The sequence below is a fragment of the Leptinotarsa decemlineata genome, unplaced genomic scaffold, assembly GCF_025532065.1.
Source record: "Leptinotarsa decemlineata unplaced genomic scaffold, Ldec_3_MD MMD2_tig00000505_RagTag_RagTag, whole genome shotgun sequence".
Taxonomy (NCBI): domain Eukaryota; kingdom Metazoa; phylum Arthropoda; class Insecta; order Coleoptera; family Chrysomelidae; genus Leptinotarsa; species Leptinotarsa decemlineata.
Window position 1 is genome coordinate 10,849,434 of NW_027412549.1, and position 22,451 is coordinate 10,871,884.

The 22,451-nt window shown below is 35.2% G+C and overlaps 1 protein-coding gene across 1 annotated transcript in view; it reads left to right on the forward strand.

Moving 5' to 3' along the window:
- The first annotated feature begins 2,314 nt into the window (after window positions 1-2,314).
- LOC111507722 (juvenile hormone esterase) overlaps window positions 2,315-22,451 on the forward strand; it is a 54,583-nt gene continuing 34,446 nt past the window's right edge. The window contains 3 exon segments of the mRNA XM_074173922.1: window positions 2,315-2,471; window positions 20,967-21,101; window positions 21,154-21,297. Of these exon segments, the coding sequence (XP_074030023.1) occupies window positions 2,382-2,471; window positions 20,967-21,101; window positions 21,154-21,297 (369 nt within the window). The 5' untranslated portion in view covers window positions 2,315-2,381.

The window sequence follows — 22,451 nt, forward strand, 5'->3', positions numbered from 1 at the left end:
GCGGGAAAAAAGGGGAAGTTAACATATGAAAATTACTTTTTCATCACTGTTTTTTCGTTCCCCTATATTTTCGGAGGCTGAAATTTTGTATCTAGATTCGTTTTATATGGAAGATGTGCAATAAGAAAGGAACTTTGAATATTCCAACAAGGGCGCCAGCCGCGGGGAAAAAAGGAGCGTTCATGGTATAAAGTTACCTCTATAACTATTTTATATTATAACTATTTCTTTGGAATGATCTGTCACGAAACTTAATATGACAAATCAAATTCTACGCGGGCGGAGCCGCGGGCAACAACTAGTGAGTCATATGTCCGAAAGAGTAGCCCGCATTCATAAAGACAAAAACATAAAAATTAAAATACTCTCCAGGAAGTATTTTCTATCCTCAAAACCATCACATCATTAGAATTGCAATATGATGTTATATACAAGAATAGTTATTGCCAGCGGCCTCGCCCGCCTAAAATTCGGTTTGTCACATTGAGTTTCTTGACAGACAATTGTGAACAAATAGCTACAATATTTTTCTATCAGCCCAAAACTTCAGGTTCCCAACTTCAAAACTGACGAAATTAAATACAATATTTGAACCGCTCTTCCCCACCCCCTCGGGAGGTGGAAATTATTGATTCCCTTTCTTGATGCTTATTAACGCTATACAAAGAAGCTACCTGTATATTTCAAGGTTCAGTAGCTTCAGGTGTACGTTAATATCAGGGCGTGCAACAGCTAGTAATTTATATTTTAACTTTAAAAATACAGTTTCTAAAAAAGTATGCCAACTATACTAAGTAGTGAATAGATTCGAAAAGCGAATTATGTTACCAATAAAAAAATTCGCAAAACTAACACAACCGTCAATGACGACTGCCCTCATGTGGCTGCCCGCGTTTGGATCGCGTTCTTGGCGATGGCACTTCATTGTTTAGAAGGCCCATCTACCCCCGCGCATAGTCTCCCGTCATCTTACAGTAGACGCGACGCGTAATGGCTCACTGCGTTGCGTCAAGTTGATATTATCGTGATGACTTTTAAACGATTCGTCCAAAATACATAGTATGAAAGACAAAGTTTATCTATATCAAATACTCAAAACGGAAATTGTATCAATATCTACAATGTAAAAGTATTCAATTCAAGAAAAGTAGCCTTATGTGAAACAACATTTTCAAAAAACTCTTTACTGTGAGAATTTCTTTTGAATGATTTTCAATTTAGGATATCTACCCATTGATAACGACTGGGTCCGTTTATAAAAAAATCGGAGATGTTCTAATAATCAAACAAATTCTAAATGTATAGCCAGCAAGACAATTGCTTCAAGAAACGAATTTTCTATGAAGTATTTCTCATGAATGATTTTCAATTTATAGATATCTACCCTTTGATAATAGCTGGGCCCGTTTATAAAAAAAATCGAAGATATTCTAATCATCAGATAAATTCTAAATTTATAGCCAGCAAAACAATTGCTTCAAGAAAAGAATTTTCTATAAAGCATTTTTCATGGATGATTTTCAATTCATAGATATCTACCCTTTGATAACGGCTGGGTCAGTTTATAAAAAAAATCGGAGATATTCTAATAATCAACCAAATACTAAATTTATAGCCAGCAAGACAATTGCTTCAAGAAAAAAGGGAAAAATTATCCAATGTACATTTATTTTCTGACAATAGCCAAAACGAACTAAAGTAACTTCCATTTATTGTAAATTTTTTATATATATGAACTGAATGATTATGATCACCCATGATTATAGTTCAATAATAAACCGAAACGTCGGGTTGAATTTGACTGATCTCTGATCTTTCCACCACTCTCATCCTTGAAAATATAAAATTGGATTACCAAAAAGCAGCCCATATTTTTGTAAATGAAAAATCGAATGACTTTCCAGAATGGAAGTCTATTAAACTGTTACATCTCTTTTCAAATTCTAGAAGTCGTAGTTGTTCCACAAATTTTTCAAAAAGTAACGGTCTATATTTTTTCAGCAACTCTGTATGAATTTAAAATCGTGGATGCGAAGGTTTTACACCGCAGGTGTCCCAAATATCATTTTTTTTCCACAGTTTGCGTGTAACCATCAATACGATGTTAAAAAATTCACTTTAGGAGTTCTTCACATCAACGTCCTTCAGTTAGAACACAAAAAAATTATTAACAGAAAATTTCTTTCCTTCTTGCTTTGAACCATCAATGTTATCCACTAGTTTCTCATTCGTTCATGAGTAATTTCTTTGAGTAATATATTCCTGAATACTAATAGGTTCCTATTTGAGATTCATAACTACGACATAATTGTACTATTACGTTCAGTTCATCGTTGATTGTACATTCAGAAGCTTCTTGGTAGTGCTTGGGGTGATACAAAATGTGGAAATACTATGTCCATTGTGTTTTAGTTATACAATTAGTAGTTAGTGACAGTTATGGTGTTTATTTTATCAGTCCTGATGAATTGGTGAGTCAAGTGTATGAAAAATATACTAATTCCGAAATTTTGTTCAAAATAAGTTCAAAATGAGTAAAATGGTCAATTAAAATATTAGAGACTCCTTGAGATAGTTTGTAGCAATTGAGCTCTTTTGAAGAAATATTTCTACAGGAAAATTTGGAAGATTTGCTATTTGCTACTAATCATTCGAAAACAATTCTTCTCGAGTCATAAAATAATCATCTGTGAGTTATCTGGGTGATTGATAAAAACTGATTGAATCTAACTCTCAAAAGAGTGAATCGTTTTCAGTAACATCTGAATTTGTAAAAAAACTTCATTTTTAACATCCCTTATAAGTTGTTTTCAAAAACTTCAGCTGCAAAGATCGTCAAACATATATTTTTTATCGATGCACTATCAATGACTATGGTTTGACAGTAGATAAGTATAGTTCTTATTAATTTTACAATAACTCTCAACAGGTTGCAGATTTGAATTCCGCTCCCATTGAAAAAATCAAAATGGCAGTAAAAATAGCACCATGAAACCTCTCATAATTACTAAGGGAAATTATTTCAAAGACTTCACAATGAAAATAAATTCTTAGTTCTGTTTACTTTCAAAGTATAGTTTCTCAACCTAATAATGGAAATGTAATGGAATGGTAATAATGGAAAGATATCCTATTTGATCAATTCAGTTACTTTGATTTTCATAACGCCGAAGGTGTTTCATATCGGAATTAGCTGATATAAATGTTCTATCCAAGAATTTTTGTAAGCCGATTAGTAAATAATAGTTTAGTAGGGGTTTTTTTGGTTATCATGGAAGCTGGCGATCTCGCAAAGTTTTGAAAATTTATAAAAGGTTTTCAATTTTCTGATTGATTTGGCCGTTACTTTCATAAACTACACCTTATGATTTGATCTTCACAAACTTTATTTTCAAATAATACAGGCTGAAAATTTAATGGAGGGCATATTCGGACATTCTCTATACAACTAAAATATTTTCGACAATGCGGTGTTGCCGCTTCTATTAGAAAGCAGAAGCAACTTTGATTTTTCAAATAGAACACTCTGTATATAATATTATTTTTGGAATCTCCAACAATTGCCCGACAACTTTTCTGGATATTTCCCTATACCTGTCTGTTACCGTTTTCGAAATAAAAATTAATTTCAATTTTTTTCTTCGAAAATCATGACTTCTAAAAAATGCCGATATCTTTTAGTTAAGAAGTACTATGATATCGAAATTTGGTTTGGAGTTAGGTGATACTTGGACACTTCCCACACGTCTGCCTAATCTCCGTTACTTCAATACAGGGTGGTAAAAAAATATAGTTTTTTCGTTTGCTTGAAAAAGTTGCTGAAATTTGATTATTTTTAATAGAACACCCTGTATATTATTGGAAATTCGGAAAGCTGCTGAAATTTGCTTTCTTTCTATGTATATCATACCTATACGTAACTAGTCAAGTTTCGGACTTATGAACATTATTTGTGAAAATGTCCCTTCAGAATGGTATTTCCATTCGGTATTTGGTAAGCAGGCCATGATTACTATTTGACAGTAGCGTTGTGACATTCTCCTAATAATATCGACATTTTCGTCACTTCAGAAGTTGCAAATACCTTCAAAACGATGGAACAAAACTATTCAAACGATGTTCTTATGAATTTGTTTATTATTTTTGGACAGTGTGACAAAATTATCAGCAGAACATGTAGAAAGTTCAATGAAATGTATCCGAATCTACCGCCAATGAACCTCAAGAAATTTATACGAATTCAGAACAATTTCAATATGTTTGGATAAACTTTAAAAAAGCACCAAGAAACTTGAAATTGGAAATATTGATATGAATAATTATAAAAAAGTAAAACAATCATGTGGAATATTTCAAAATATGTTCGAGTCGCTGGCCGTTCACTCCCAAGCACTTCAAAATGCGGGTGTTGACTGCTTTCGTGGTGGCAGATCTGATTTCATTGGGATCCAAATCTTCAAATGTTTGGGCAATCCTTTCTAGCAATTCATCTCTCGAACGCACGGGTATTTTGTAAACTTTTTCTTTAAACATTCCCCACAAATAAAAATCTAATAGATTAAGATCGGGTGATCTCGCTGGCCAATTCCATGGTCCCAAGCGCCTCATCCACCGATCGTCAAATAGTCTATCCAGTTCTGCGCTCACTTCTCTTGTGCAATGTGCAGGATCTCCGTCTAGTTGGTACCAACAGTTTCGATAATCTTCGAGTGGCAGATTATCCACGAAACTGTCTACAGTATTCTCCAAAATATTCAGGTAGCTTCTGGATGTTAATGACTCCTCGTATATCACGTACCTCAATTTGTTGTCCATCAACATGCAGAAGACATTAAAACTAAATTTTTCTTGAAATCTGGCTTCTTTTGTGACGTGATGATTTTCACTGGACCAATAATGACGATTTTTTCTATTGAAAATCCCTTCTCTCGAAAATTTCGATTCATCAGTCCAAATAATTTTATTTAAAAAAAGTGGATCTTCTTGAATGCGTGTCAACAACATTTCACAAAATTCAACTCTCTGTTGAGGATCTTGAGGCTTCATTGCTTGAATTTTGGTGAATTTATAATCATGCATTTTATGTCTTCGCAAGATTCTTTGAACCGATGAATATTTTATACCCAAATCTTCTTCAGCACTTCTCATCGATGACTCGGGAAATGCGTGAAAATATGCTAAGACATTAATCTGGTTGTCTTCGAAAGTTACGGGTCGAGGCAAGTTTCTTGTTGCTTTTAAAGTTGATACAAATGCATCGAAATTGTTCTGAATTCGTATAAATTTCTTGAGGTTCATTGGCGGTAGATTCGGATACATTTCATTGAACTTTCTACATGTTCTGCTGATAATTTTGTCACACTGTCCAAAAATAATAAACAAATTCATAAGAACTTCGTTTGAATAGTTTTGTTCCATCGTTTTGAAGTTATTTGCAACTTCTGAAGTGACGAAAATGTCGATATTATTAGGAGAATGTCACAACGCTACTGTCAAATAGTAATCATGGCCTGCTTACCAAATACCGAATGGAAATACCATTCTGAAGGGACATTTTCACAAATAAATGTTCATAAGTCCGAAACTTGACTAGTTAGGTATAGGTATGATATACATAGAAAGAAAGCAAATTTCAGCAGCTTTCCGAATTTTCAATAATATACAGGGTGTTCCATTTAAAATAATCAAATTTCAGCAACTTTTTCAAGCAAACGAAAAAACTGTATTTTTTTACCACCCTGTATTGAAGTAACGGAGATTAGGCAGACGTGTGGGAAGTGTCCAAGTATCACCTAACTCCAAACCAAATTTCGATATCATAGTACTTCTTAACTAAAAGATATCGGCATTTTTAGAAGTCATGATTTTCGAAGAAAAAAATTGAAATTAATTTTTATTTCCAAAACGGTAACAGATAGGTATAGGAAAATATCAAGAAAAGTTGTCGGGCAATTGTTGTAGATTCCAGAAATAATATTATATACAGAGTGTTCTATTTGAAAAATCAAAGTTGCTACTGCTTTCTAATAGAAGCGGCAACACCGCATTGTCGAAAATATTTTAGTTAGAATGTCCGAATATGCCCTCCATCAAATTTTCAAAGTGATCCGTTGTCTGGTTCACCAGAAACGTCTAATGTGCCATCCACCGTGAATCAGCCTGTATATCACGACTTGTTTCGCTATCCCAGTAGCTACGAAAAAGCTCTTGTGTCAGTCACTACTACTGTGTCACTTGTCAGTGCAATTTGAAAATATTTCGTCAATGGCTGAAGCTGTACTGGGTGTTTCTCTAGTTAGTCAACTCACTATATGTCTCATGTTATAATATCTGAAGACATTACACAGATTTTTAAATTCATCATCAAAATTATCATAACAAAGAATATTGAAATCATTACAAATTAACATATATTAATTTAGGCTGGTACACTTGTATGGGTGGTATTACTGATTACCTACCTGTATGATGTACCTGAATAGCATAAATAGCTTTAGTTTTGAGTAGTTTCTACTTTCATCTTCCTCTTGAAGATGATCACTTGGTGATCGAAACACGTGTCGAGGTGTAAAAATAACGATTTGGTGTTGGGAAAAACTTCAGTAATATTCATTACTACACCAAAGGTTCCAAATAGTACATCATAAGTACTTGTTGCCATGTTAGGCAATATTAAGATAATATTTTATTCGTCACTCAAACAGAATATGCCATTCAACCACAATGTGTTTTACAAAATAACCGGTTTTTATAACAAGAAAGACAAGATTTTATATGAAAAAGTTCATGGACAATCATGGTTATAAATTCCAATTAATTTTTTTTGTCCATGCGGAATTACTGTATGCATGATTTCTCTGTCAGACGACTGCGGTGGATATTATCATCTATGGGGCAATGAATGAAATGTTCTAATTGTCCGCCAAGCAGAATTTAAAATTGTTTCGTATTTTGTTTTATTCCATTGGTGGTCGGCGTAGCTTCGTTTCTATTGATAGAAGTGAATGTCCTGATACGAAAGCAATTATTCTCAGGTGGCCAGATTTCAGTGATGTTCATTTCCTCTCGATTTTCATTGAAATTATTCTCGAGTTACTGAATTTCTATCGTCTCCTTATATAGTACTGGATAGTTACCCTGACCTCTATAAAGGACTTGAGTCTTTTCAAAGGCGATAACGCCTTTAAGTTCATTTTCCGTTGCTGCTGATTTGTCGATATGCCCCAAGCAAAAATGTTTCTTGTGTTCAGAAAACCGGGTACTTACACTTCTATTCGTGACTCCATTGTCAACAAAGCGACGGGTTAAGACGTATACATTGAAAGAAACCATAAGACTTACACTGTTTCCATCATCGGCTTGGATATCGGAGTCAAATTTTGTTTCTCCAGAACTCTCACCATGGGGCAGGTAACATTCTTCACGTATGACAGGAAACCTTTTTCATCGACAGGTCTATTTTGAGTTGCCTTGGCATTCTCTTTTTTTAAAGATAAAACACAGGCAATACAGAAAAATCATTAAGGCGCTCTAAGAGCGGTGCCTATGCAAAAGTAGTGATTCACATTGGATTTTAATTGCTGGCCATTGAATCCATTAGAAAAAATGTTCCCAGGAAGTTTATTCCACATAAACGCAGATCTACAAATGTACTGAGATGAACTGAGATGTACTGAGTTGAACCTCAAAACGATGAACAGCCACAGTCCGTCGCGCATTTCTGATTTGTACCGCTGTTGGTGGAATCAAATGTACCAAAACACTTGAACACTTCCCGTTAAAAAATCTATAGAAGAGAGACATATCTCCAACATTTCTTCGATGTTCCAGACTATCAAGATTGCAAGTGATGTTCGCGTCTCTAATCAGGCGGATGACTCTTTTCTGGATGGAATCCAGCAGTTTCAGGGTATGCTTAAGGGCGGAGCTCCATACATGAGAACAATACTACAAAGAAGGTCTAATCTGAGCTTGAGGTGTGTACAGTTTTCTGGTTCGAAACAGTGATCCAAGCTTATGAGAAACGGCTTTTGTGATTCCAGCGTGTCACCTCACAAACCACGAGAGGAGACTAAATCATCTGTCGGTAACAAATAAGACAGATGGGTATCCGCGGCTAAGCTAAACAGTGGAGACGGGAGTGGGTTAAACAACTTAGCAAATTTCAAATAGATCTTAATGGGCGCCAGGTAAATTTAATCCTCCAGATACCCTAAGTGACTCACAATATAAATAACTTACCAATTGATATTGGAAATAAAAGATAAAGATCCTCAATAAGATTTATTCAGTAATCCTAACTTACATGGATTAACCAACAACGCTTCTAAGACAACAATGCGATACTCACACTATTACGCGATGTTCAAATGTCAATACAAGAGCGCGGTGTATATAACCACGAATTCAATCAGCCATAAATTACGGTAGTAACGACGCTTAAAAAAACTACAATACGTCGAGTAAAACTACCACGAAAATTGAGTAGGTGAAATCGTAAATACTAGTATCGGAAGGTAAGACAAACTCGTTTGCGTCGCGTGAGCTCAGGCGTAGGCGCATCGGTGTCAATCAACAATCGTGAAGGAAGAATATACCTCAATATCCATTTCACAGATGAATCACTATATCAATCTGGTATCAATAAACAAACTCTTTATCAATAAACGATAAACAAACACTATATCAACAGGTATCAATGAACATAAGGGCAACAATTATTCAACTAACTCAGTATATCACAAATATTCAATTAAATCAATTATAACTTGCGTGCTCCTTTTGGGCCACCCGGTATATGGTGTTAGGCTACCCCGTGGTTCGACGGAAGTGGATCACCCTGTAGTACGGCGGAGATGGATCACCCTGTAGCACCACCAAGATAGATCACCCTGTAGGGCACAACAAGCTGGTAATGGATCACCAAATAAGACCCAAGAAGAAAATAGGAAAAAAACCCTTAAAGAAGAAAAAAACCCTACGGAAGAAAATTCTAAATCAGAATCAGATAAAAACAAGGTGAGATTCAACCCCCATTCAATAGGGACTCTTTGACTAATCAATACCCCTGGTATATTGGGTGCCCTGTATAACCATATAACCCGTAAAAAAATCAAGAAAATTGAATGAGTGTTGAAACCTCTCTTCAATACTAATATTCAGTTGAGATATAACGGTGGAATCAGAAATTACTAAAATCATCAAAAACACATTTAATGGTAAAATTGTTACCCTGGCCAAGGGGTTTTCTATATGTTTCTTCGTGTGCGGTGCTCTGCACGGAAGTCCTACTGGGACTTGATGAGTGACTAAGGGCCTTCTGTTTCTTATGAATCTAGAGAAGACGAGAAACGAAGGTTGTAGAATTGAAGAGGTGATATCATAGCTAAGACCACATGAGAGATGCGACAGTGATTCAGACATACCTAATTTCGGAAATCCTTCCACCTGGCACGAGTTCGGTAACCACCACAAATCCTCAAAAGAGATTAAGTTTCAAGACTGCAAATATCCACACCAAAATGACCAATCAGTCTTCCACTATACAATCCTGACTTGTAGAAATAATCCCCGTGAAGGATGGCACAAATACAACCATATATATATCCTACAATCAGTCTGATGGTACGTTTGAACTCCGAACCAAGCTCATCGAAGGCCAACTTCCGAATACTAAGAGACTGCCACATCTGACAGCTAACCAGTTGTTGCCACAGTGCGTCCAATCTACACTACAAGCACCAAGGGGGCGCTGTGCACAACATCATAAATCTATCAATTCCTCCACAGCCACTTGAGACATCATCAACAAGTCCATGACCCATCAAAACTCCTTCTCAAAGCAATGCAACCCTAAACAACCCTTGACAATTTGAGTAACCGATCAATCCTCCACCCGTGAACAACTGTAGAACTAGTTCGGTGTAGTTCGTCGGAACGACACTACGAAAGTTCGGCGGATGTCAACCAACAGCTGTCTCACCTTGTAATAGAATGTTTACAAAAATATTCACTCCAACCTATTTTCAACTATTTACCAATCCTCATTTATGCGATGGAATAGAAACATATAAGGTAAGTCGTCACATCTTCCCCATTCAGTACGAATATTTGAACATTCATTTTATGCAGAATATTTACCGAAAATATCAAACAGTATTCAGAAACCAGAGCTAACTAATATTGTTTTTCAGGCGATATGGCTCTAATATGTCAGTTAACCTTCTGGAAGTGATGAATAACAATCTATGTAAGAAATATTCTCGGAAAGGTATAGAGAATAAGGCAGGCAACGGCTGAAAAATGATAGGCGAAGTAAACTGAGAAACAAACAATAACAACTATTTCAACCTAGCGAGGAATTTTCGGATCTCCAACGTCGATTGGCAAGAGGAGAATGTGTAAGTACTGGTCAAAGCAGTTAGTCAGGGAGCATACATATATTCTTGTACATTTCAGGTATAGTTTTCTATGGAACGGAAGATTTCCATTACTATGATGTTAAATGAATAAAATCTACTTGTAACTTAATTACATTGTTAATATCCTTTGAAGAAAGATCTTATAAGATAACGTAGTGTTTTGAAAGGTCACATAAGAGCAGTTTGATCTAGTGCTAAATTGAAACGTAACAAGCGACATGATTGTTCCAAGACATATTGCTGTCCATTTATTATTTTGGAGAAATTTATATTGTTGGGTGGCATTTTCTGCTTGAATTCTGCATCGCTGTACACATTCCCTTCGAAAACATTTTCATAAAATTTAATTTTCTGGGTAGACTCGCAGGTTCACAGATTCGTCGGGCACTAATTACTAAATTTACCCCCCTTTCCGTCGTGGCTGATAGTTGGAAATTTCATTCAGAAACATTTCTGTATGCGTTGATTTCTTGTGAATTTTATGAGCTAATGTTCCATCTTTACGTCTGTTCAGTTCAGTGCTACATCTAAGAAGGCGACGGCGATGGTTCCTTGGGTTTCCCGTTTCATTATGAATTGTATTTTAGGAATGAGGGAGTTCAAATATGGAAGGAATCCGTTCATTTGCTCTCCACCTTATGCCATACCTCATCAACGTAACCACGAAATAATACAGTTTCACTTCCGCTCAATCTAATGTACATTCTTATCAGTCAGTGGGCTATGCTTGAAGACTGGCATTGAACAAATCTAAAAAAATGAACTTTAAACGTTCAAGCCCGTCTCGGATATACCTACACAGTTGGTTGAATGGACTGACACCTATCGGAAAACACCTACTCCCTTGGCTAATACCACGAAGGGCGTTGGATTATATCCGACACGCGTCAGTGCAGGAATCTTCACGAAAATTCCCTTCATATACAATTGGCAATACAACTAAAAGAGTCGACCTTCAATTTTGGAACGGGCACACTTGCAGACCGGCTTCGGGCTCGTTAACCACTAGTCAGTGCAAGATAGTGGCCATCATCGACCTAAAGTCCATGATAATCCATAATTGAAAATTGGAATTCTTTCAGAGTATTTCATTCCTCTTCCTAAGTTTGAGCGAACAACAAAATGTCACTCCATCTAGTGGACGAGATACTAACCAACTTCGTATTCAGAATTTGCCCGATTCCTCTGAATAAGGAAAAAAATCTTTCTTATCAGTCAGTGGCTATGCTTGAAGACTGGTAGTAAACAAATCTAAAGATTTGTTGTTGATGACATTTTGTTGTTAACTCCAACTTAGGAAGAGGAATGAAATACTCTGAAAGAATTCCAATTTTCAATTATGGAATATCATTGATTACCGAGGATACCGATACCGAGGATATTTTGCTGATTAGCTGAATAGTATCTTTGAGCGGAGCCATTGAGTACAAGGAGACCACATCGTGACTCACTATTATGTCTCCTGGACCTATTCTCTTCACTATCATCTTTTCCATGAAATGTAGGGGAGAGTTTCCTTGAAGTGGACAACCCATGAAACGGACACATCGGTTTATGCATGTTTGGTTGCATACTTACCTATTTGTAATGCTTACTGTATATTAGTTGACCATATAACACGTGTTGGTGTTAGTATCGGTGCGTCGGCGTTATCGTTTGGTATTAGTACACTCAGTGAAATATTGGTGGCAAGCAAAGTAAATATTTACCTGTTTCAACAATTTATTTAGACTGGCTATTTTTGAAGATATCCGAAAGATTTTTGGGTTGATTGTTTGCTTACCAGGTCTAGTTTCACCCAGGTATGTTGATCTCATTTATATTTTAAACCATAAAAGTAAAAATACGGATTCACTTTAAAGTAAATAACAAAAAATCGTTGGTGTCCATGAATTGGACACCAACGATATCCATGAATAGGACGTCCGATTCATGGGAACCGGAGTGTCCGATTCAAGGAATAAAGTTCTGAGTAAAATAGTTGACCGACTTTTTTCTTTTAGGCTTGACTTATTATGTCAAAGCAAACAAGAAAGGCTGACGAAGAAATTCGTAAAGCTGTAGATGCAGTGCAGATTCGGAGTGCAGCTTAAAACTCCGGCATTTCAAAGTCTTTATTAGCTGTCCTTGTAAAAAAAGCGAAAAGTGCGCCTGGCAATGAACTTGTTTACAACCGCAATATTGGAAACAGAAAAACGTTTTCATAACAATTATTAGTTTCTTACCTTAAAACAACATCGAAAATGTGTCATGGCTTAACTATCACGCAAACAAGAGAGCTTGCATACCAGTTTGCATTGGCGAACAACATATCTATTCCACCAGAATGGAACAAAAATTCTAAAGCTGGAATTCACTGGCTTCATGGGTTTATGAAACGCAATAAGGATTTGTGGCTCCGTCAGCCAGAAAATACGTCTCTAAGCAGAGCATCTAGTTTTAATAAATCAAACGTAGGCACCTTTTTTTTACAAATTAGAAAGCTTATACAAGAAATATGGTTTTCAGCCAACATGATTTGGAACCTGGATGAAACCGGTTGTATGACAGTTACAAAATCACCAAAAGTTATAGCAGTAGGGGGTTCCAAACAGGTTGGTCAAATTGCATCTGCCGAAAGAGGAACGCTTATCACCACACTTTTTTTTATAAATGCTGCCGGCAGATCACTGCCACCTGTATTCGTGTTTCCTCGGGTTTATTTTAAGGACATTATGGTTAAACATGCACCGACAGGGTCTGAAGGGTTTGCAAATCCATCTGGGTGGATTACAGAAGAAATATTTGTAGAGTCTCTAAAGCATTTTGTTAACCATGTTAAACCCACGAGTGAAGATGAAGCTTTGATTATTATGGATAACCACATTACTCATGTGAATATACAAGTAATTGATTTTGCAAGGAAAAATAATATAATCATTTTAACACTCCCTCCCCACTGCAGTCACCGTATGCAACCACTTGATGTGGCAGTTTACGGTCCTTTTAAGGCAAAGTACAAAGTGGCATTAAATAATTGGCTTGTCTCAAATCCTGGCAAAACCGTTAGTCTATACGAAGTTGCAGGATTTGTTAATGTTGCATATAGTGAATCTTTTCCAATAAACAATATTTGTAAAAGCTTTCTGAAAATAGGAATATATCCATTTAATTCATCAATATTTACTGAAGACGACTTTCTGGCATCATCTGTAACCGACTGGCCAAATCCTTGCAACAAAGAAATCCAAGAACAAGATATTCAAGACAAGAAGTCCAATGATTTATCTGAAGTTGGAGGATTGGACATAGTTTCTCAGTCAACTTCCAACTTGAACACTACAAATTCCTGTGAGCAGACCGCCAAGTTTAACAGCACCTGTTTGGAATTTATCCCCTCAACTAGCTCTGACCATTCAAGACCTTGCTGTTCTAGAAGTGTGGAGAACTTAAATCGATCAATTACATTACAAGGTCGAGCTGAACTAAATCTAATTTCACCTGAAGTTCTTAGACACTATCCAAAAGTAATGCCACGGAAATCGGTCCGAAGTAAAAGAAAAAAAGGAAAAAGTGCTGTTATAACTGACACTCCCGAAAAAGATGAACTTATGAGAGCATTTGAGGAAAAGGCGAAGAAACGAAAAACAAATAGAGGCTCTCAAAAGCAAAAGTATCATCAAAGAAAACTAAAATGAATATGAAGTTACCAAAAGTTGCTAAAAATGATTACGATTCTGATACTGATATATCCTCGGAAATATCACTACACGGTGAGTCTCCGACACCTGCTAACCTAGAAGAATTTTATGAAGAAATGGTGGAAAAAAATAAAGATGATTCATGTGATCGAGAAGGTGAAAAGGAAAATTCGGTTTGTCCAATCTGTCAAGGTGAATAACAAAACAGCAAAGAAGAATGGCTCCAGTGCACACTTTGCACGAAATGGGCTCACAATTCTTGTGGATTTCTGGGAAAGTTAATTTTTTTCTGTTGCAAATGTTTTTAAATTTTTGTACCTACTGTATTGTAATCGGTTAATTATGAAAACCGTATAAAAATCGTCTAGTGTCCATTTCATGGAAATAACCGTCCGCTTCATAGAAACCTGTTCATGAATCGGACACTTGGTAAACAATAAGAAAAATAAAATTTTAAACATCTTGACTTATCTTTTTATAACTTTTAAGTGTAGAAATATAAAGCCTGATTTTCTGACGTGTTGATATAAATATTTCAATTCCTAAATGATGAATTGTTTAGCCGCTAGAGCCATTCCAATAAAAATGTCCAGTTCAAGGGAACTCTCCCCTACCAAGTCATCAATAAATTATTCCGTTTTTCCCGTGTGCGGCTGCAGACGGATCGTTGAGTGTTTGGTCAGCTCATAAGTAGGCGAACTTATCCCATTCACGATAGGACTCAGTGGCACACTCTCTTCGTGAACTTTTGACAAGCCATATATAGACATTACGAAAGGATTTATGTTTTTTGAGATAGTTTTTTCGTATCATCGAGATCTGATGAATGGACAAAATGATTTTTTCTTCTCAAAAACCTGGTGGTCAGATACAATTGTTTCCTACAGTCCCTGAGCGGCAGGGAAACCATATCATTGGCTGCATTCCGTTGATAACATTTTCTAGAAATAAAAAGAGGAGAAGAGCAACTAAACTAATTTGATAACACTTGATAACATTTTCTAGAAATAAAAAGCGGAGAAGAGAAACTAAACTAATTTTCTCAAACAAAAAATTCAATTCACGATGAATCGCAAAAATCCAAAGATTCATCGCATTCAATTCAAAAGATTCAATGTAGCTGTGGACCGGCTAAAATTGAAAACATGGTGAATACCAACAAATTAACAGAAGCGAATAATGAACATAATCGCATTTGGAAAGACCACCGTCCACGATTGAACTATCCAATACTCTATAGGGAGGCGATAGAAATTAAGAAACAATTCCAACCTGAAGAGGAAGGAAAGAATTCAAACAATGGAAACAAAAAAATGTGCAATTCTATAGTATTTCCTTTGACAACTAGGACTTCGAAGAAAGAAAAAAAGAAATTAGGTTCAAAGTAAACTTTTTTCAAAGGCCTGTAGATCATGCATAAAAGTTACTTTCAAATGAAAAATGGGAGAAATAGCCCCCCCAAAAAAACTACTTCCACATGAACATTGAATTACACTAAAGAAAGAGTAATTTCGAAACAACGACTTCCATATGAACATTGAATTATACAAGAATCACGTTTTCCTATTTTGTTTGTACTCCACGCATTCGTTGTAGAATTGAATCAGATATCATTAGAGAGTTACAATTCAACACTATCAATAATGGTTGACCTCGAAGTTTCGGTATAAGATCTTATTACCTCTTAAGCATCATTCTGGATAATTTTACAAAATAAGTCCTCATTTATTCCATAACATCACGACTCCATGTCACGGAAGGGACAAATTTACTCAGTACGTAAAGACATCCATACGCTTATTTGATTCAATCTCGGCATAGGAATCTTGTTTGAAATGAGAGGCCATCAAACTTTTTCTCGAGTGAATATTGAACATTCGTTCTTTATTGTACCGTCCTGGTGATGGTTAAATCAATATCAATATTCAAAATAAAGTAAACAAAAATATTTCGTACTTTCGAAACCCTCCATTCACTTAACAAGAATAAATTTATCTCAAAGTCATTTCCTCATTGACAGACTCCGGGTCATCTCGTTACTATTCAAATTCGTTGATGCTAAAAGCATCCTAATTATATAAACAGGCGCACCTTTCGTTGCAATACTGATGATAATGAATTAACGTTATTTATTTCGAAGGATTTGCTTTGAGACTTTTTAAAAAACTTTATTTGTACATTTAATAAAAATGAATACAATTGAATGAATTAAATAAGAAAACAAGGTGTATAAATAAGATCGCATATGACGTAATGCTGAGTAACCAGGCTGGATCGGCCAACGACTTGGTCTGTGAACATGCATCTGTAAGTTAAACCGGTGTACTATCTGTTCCTGATATAACTTCACCCTCCTCGAATTTCGACTTCGGGCTGGAACAAGACTTAAGGCGAATTTTCAAGTTTTTTTCCTTCAAATTTCACTTTCAATTCGGAGTTTGGTTTCTTCCGTGGTTTTTGAATTTTCCGAAAAGTGTAGTAGGCCAAAATAAGTAAAATAAAGCAGATAATTGTCCATAGAATCGGTTGATTGGTAATAATCGATGCCTTCTAATGATAGTTGATTTCTCGCATCGATATGTCTCTGAATATTACCAGAGTTTTTTCCCAACACCAAATCGTTATTTTTACACCTCGACACGTGTTTCGATCACCAAGTGATCATCTTCAAGAGGAAGATAAAACTAATAACTACTCAAAACTAAAGCTACTTATACTAATCAGGTACATCATACAGGTAGGTAATCAGTAATACCACCCATACAAGTGTACCACCCTAAATTAATTTTACAATTGGCCTTTCTATTATTTACAATTTATCCTTATGTATGTTCAAATGTTACAGCTATATATAGAACAGTTTTCAGCTATATAAAATTAGTTTCACAATATTGCCTATCTAAATATATTTACAATGTGTCTTTTTGTAGTCATCAGTAAACCCAACAATATTATTTCAACAAGCTATATATATATATACAATTTCAAGAGTTCTTCGACAGTTTCGTCATTGAATTATCGGCCACTATCTACAGTTATATTTTGAGGGGTGCCAAAAGAAGCAAAATACCTTACCAAAGCATTACAAATGTGAATGGCTGACTTGCTAGCTATTGGTATCGCTTGAGCGAATTTGAAAAAATAGTCAATAATCGTCAAATATATTTGGGCGTCATTTGGGCGTCGAAAAAGAAAGCTTCGATGTGAATTAATTGAAATGGTTTTGAAGGAGTTTCTGTCAAAACTAAAGCTACACATGGGTTTTTCCTAGAATACTTTGTTCTTCGACCAATATCATATGAATTAATTCAATTTGTAATGGTTTGTTCCATATTGATCCAATAATAATTTCTTTTTAGATATTGTAAATTTTCTCGATTCCACAATGATTTGTTTTTTCTTCGTGATGATTTTTCATCAAGAGGATTTGTTCGTCCTGACCTTTTATAATGTTGAAAAGTTTTGTACACCTGAATAGCTTCAGAGTCAGTTTACTGAAATTTTCAAAGTACACTTTGGTGAGATGTTTCACGAGTTGAGATTTTTCAAAATATATGAAGTAATTAATATTCGGTTTCAAATAATCTTTCATGAAATTAAAAATCAAGAGTTCATTCTATTCTGAAAGTAGTTTTGCTGTTGGAATTTTATGAATATCATATGTTTCTTGTTGAACAGATATGTTGTTTTGTGTATTTTTCAAAACGTGAATTGGACATCATATTTGATTATTGATTATAATCACGAATAGGAATTTCATCATTGGCTACTTCTTGTGATAAAGAATGGCGAGAGATAAGTAGCTGATCGATCTGATTAGTGAGTTCATTGGGGGGATGGATTTGGATATCTGAAATAATATTGATTTTTGCTGGTTTTTACAAATTATTATTAGATATATCTGATTTTGGATTATCTATTGGATTTTCTGCCAGTTCTTTGAGAAAATCTAGAGTTTCTTGGTCAATATCACCAGTGACGCCTATCGAATATAATCCAACGCCCTTCGTGGTATTAGCCAGGGGAGTAGTTATTTTCTGATAGGCGTCAGTCCATTCAACCTACTGTTTAGGTATATTCGAGACTGGATTGTATGTTTGAAGTTCATTTCTTTAGATTCATCAAAAATAAGTGGAAGTTGGTTTATAGGAGTAATCAGTAATTTTTTATGGATATCGACTTCTGCTTTTAATTGCTTTAATAGATCCATTCCTATAAGTCCGTCATATTTCTCATTAAAATTAAAAGTATAGAATTTGTAACATTCCTCAATGTAGAAAATTTTAAATATTGGAATAACAGCCACTTCGTTGTGAAAAGAAATACTATGAAAGGTATGAATATTGAAATTTTCATTAAAACTATAATTTTGGAAAATTTTATTTTCCAAATTTGAACTCCCAACTTGGGAACAAATATATATGGTATTTTCTCATTGATTCGGCCGTTACTTGATGAAGATCCATAATAATTTCAAAAACTATAACTCACGATTTGATCGCCACAAACTTAATTTGAAAAACATATCACAATATGTTTCGCTAGAACGGTAGCTTTCGCAAGTGATTTGAATACTTCAACTTGTTCTTACATTAATATTTATATATTACAGGTAACCATAATTGAGACTACCTCCAAAAAATTACATAAACCTCTACCAAACGTACCTGTTCAATCATGATCACCTGAAGCATATTATCTCACATCTACATCAAATATATATGGCAAATTGTTCCGTAAATGATTGAGGTCTATATTTGTTATGTTGTTTCATTGTTGTTCTGGTTCGAAGTATAGGGAAAATTTTCTTCAAAAGTAAAATTCTCGTTTTTGTTAACATTTTCATAAGGGCACTGGTTGAATACAATGTCCTGAAAGTTTTCAAAATTGTCGTTATGAATATTTTGGTTATTTTGTTGATTTATAACAGCTGAACATTCAGGAACATTTAGGTAGTAATTTCAAAAACTACACCTCAACGATTTGATCTCCACAAACTTCATTTGAAAAATATATCACAACATGTTTCGCTAAGACATTAGCTTTTTCTAGTGATTTGTAGGTACAAATCACATATTTTTCAAATGAAGTTTGTGAAGATCAAATCGTTGAGGTGTAGTTTTTGAAAATACTATGGATCTTCATCAAGTAACGGCCGAATCAATCAGAAAATTTAGGTAGTATCTAGTCTCTATATTATGAAGTTCCTCTGACATGAAATTTCTTGGACCGGAATTTTGAAAATAATTTCTATTAGGATTACGATTTTGTTGTATCGTGGGGTTACGATTGTTGACATCGGTTCTTGTTTATTTTGTATAACTTGTCCGGAAGGTTTGAAAACGTACGGGGTGTTCCAAAGACTTGTTGGTTAGTAAAGTATTATGGAGGGGGCGTATTTTGTCTCGGTTGTAACTGGATTGGTTGAGATGGAAATTGGTATCTCAAGTTCTCAATCGGTGGTTGGTTTTTATTTTTGAAATTCTGGATATTGAAATTTGGTCTTTGAAAATTTGGAACTTGCATTTGTTGTCGAAAATTTGAAATTGGTTGTTGCGGTTTGAATTGATTAGATGATTTCGGTCTTGGATGCATTATTTTATTTTGTTGAAGAGGATTTTGAAAGTAATTATTTCGTTTTTGATTGAAAATGATTTTTTTTTCTTCTAGAATATAAGAAATGGTTAGTTGAAGAGTTTGGATTTCGTAATCTAACCATTTCTTGTATTCTTCCTATTAAAACACGGATAAAGGTTTTTAAAGAAAGTTTATCGTAATTTCGCAATTCGAAATTTCGTTCTTCCACACTATTGTTCATTGAAACTAATTTTGAAGCAATTGTACTCCTACTTTTTGAATTCTCTGACCGAAAGGGAAGAAAGTTTCATTTCGAAGAGGTTTCATTATCATCATTTCTTGAACAAGGCAATCTAGTTTTCTTTGGTCTCCGAAACTAAGCCTAAGCAGATTCTTCAAACTATCCCAATCTCTAATTTCTGGTCTACTCCCAACTAACATTAATGCATTTCCTGATAATTTCCCAATAATAGCTCCGATTAAAAATGTATTGATTGGATCTTCAACATTTTGAATACTTTTGTAGGTAGAAATCAAATATTCACAATGTTCAATAAATACTTCCAAGGTACATTCATTATCACTATTAAAATTTGGCATAGTAATAGACAACTTTGCCACAAAATTTAAAAAAAAGTAGAGGAAAAATGGATGGCTCACCTATTCCTGGATTTTTTCCACTTTTCTAGCTCACTGTGTTTTTCTGGGTCTCTGTCTCGTTCTTAAAATTTTCGGTTTCTTGTCCGTTAAGAGTTGGGACTCACAAACGAATTCGCGATGAGATGTTTTCGAACAATCCTACGACTGCGCCAATTATTTCGAAGAATTTGCTTCGAGGCTTTTTGAAAAGCTTTATTTGTACATTTAAGACAAATGAATACAATTGAATGAATTAAATAAGAAAACAAGGTATATAAATAAGTTCGCATATGAGGCAATGCCGAGTAAGCAGGCTAGATCGGCTAACGACCTGGTCTGGGAACATGCATCTGTAATGTTATACCGGTGTACTATTAGTTTCTGATATAATTCGTTAGAAATAAATTCCGAATTTCCATTTCACTGAATTATTTCACTACATTCAAACTGAAGACATGCATGTGGAGAGATGTTCACTGAGAATGTGTTAGGATTTGAAAGTATGAAATTCACAACCTCACTGATGAGTTGAGGAATAATTATCGTTTCGAAGAAATGTTCGTCATGAAAACAGATTAAGACATGGATAAATAAACTCCATTGTCAAAAATATCTGGACCAATTATTCAACTCGATATGATCTTTCCAGGACAGTCAGTTGTTGGTTCGCACAAATAATGGGATCCTTCAAGGACGAACTAGTCACACATACACTGAAAAACAATATTGGGCATATGAAGGAATTCCGTATGCAAAACCACCAACTGGCCATCTACGATTCCAGGTGAGTTGTGATAATTTTTTTTAGGTGTGGATTGATTTTGAACATTTTGCAGGCCCCAGAGCCCTTTGAACCCTGGTCAGGAGTCTTAGATGCTACTAAAGAAGGTCTCACTTGTATAGAAACGTATCCTGATGAAACGGGAGTTATAACCAGGGGAGGTGAAGATTGTTTATTTGTGAATGTGTATACCCCACAGGTGAATATATTTCAGAAATTACTACTACTGTCATTGAAATCTCTTTGATATACGTCAGATTATGAGAGTTATTGATCTATGAAACAATATGATAATGATATAAGTGAGTGATCTCGAATATTATGATTTCAACACATTCCTCTTCAATTTTCAACCAAACCAGCTCGTTAGCTTTTATTATTTCAATTTCCAATATCACCGGTCGTGAGCTCCACGATTCTTCAAAAAAAAAAAACAATCTGTTCAAAGTTATGTGTTACGAAATCATTTAGCGACGCTACGTTTCAAATAACGGGCCCATGATACAGTTCATCTTGAAATATGAAGTATTTTCTGACCGAAAGTTCAATAATAAAATAAGAGTCCACTCTCAAAACGGATACAGTGTGTGTGTGTGTGTGCATGCATACCTCAAAGTCCAAATAGACGTAGATGCTGCCTTTGCCAGTTTCTTCACGACCTCGACTTCGTCAACTATCCAGATAGATTTTCACCTGACAGAGGTATTTACGACCTACGTGAACAGACCTGCAAATGCATATCAAGTCGTCTTTCTCGAGGACTCTTGACACCTGCCCCTTACTTATGCAACCTTATTTGGCAGTGTTTCATTGACTGGGAATGATCACTGACTATGTGACCATTACCATTGATGGGGGGGCCGTTTCAAGCTCTAATAGGAATGGATGGTCTGGCTTATGAGATGCAAATTTTTCCTTACATTTGTAAATGAGTAACTACAAGACTTACTGAATAAATACTTCTTCGAAATGACTACTCTTCCAATAGAAAAGGTCATACCACAGCACAGAATACTTATAAGAGGATGGTCGGTTGATATATTTTTAGAAAAATCTGCTAGTCAGTTGTGTCCGAATATACCACTCATTCCTGTCGTTTTGTTACCCCCTTCCAAGAATGTTGTCAAAACTGTAACCAACCAACTGTAATCAATGAACTGATTTCAATACATGGCAAAAATTGTATTGATGGAATGAAATCGAAATCGTATCAAATGAAATACACTCACTAGTACTTGTGGTGGACTGTTTGGAACCTTTGGTGTAGTATTACTGGAGTTTTTTCCCAACACCTAACCGTTATTCCAACACTTCGACACGTGTTTCGATCACCAAGTGATCATCTTCAAGAGG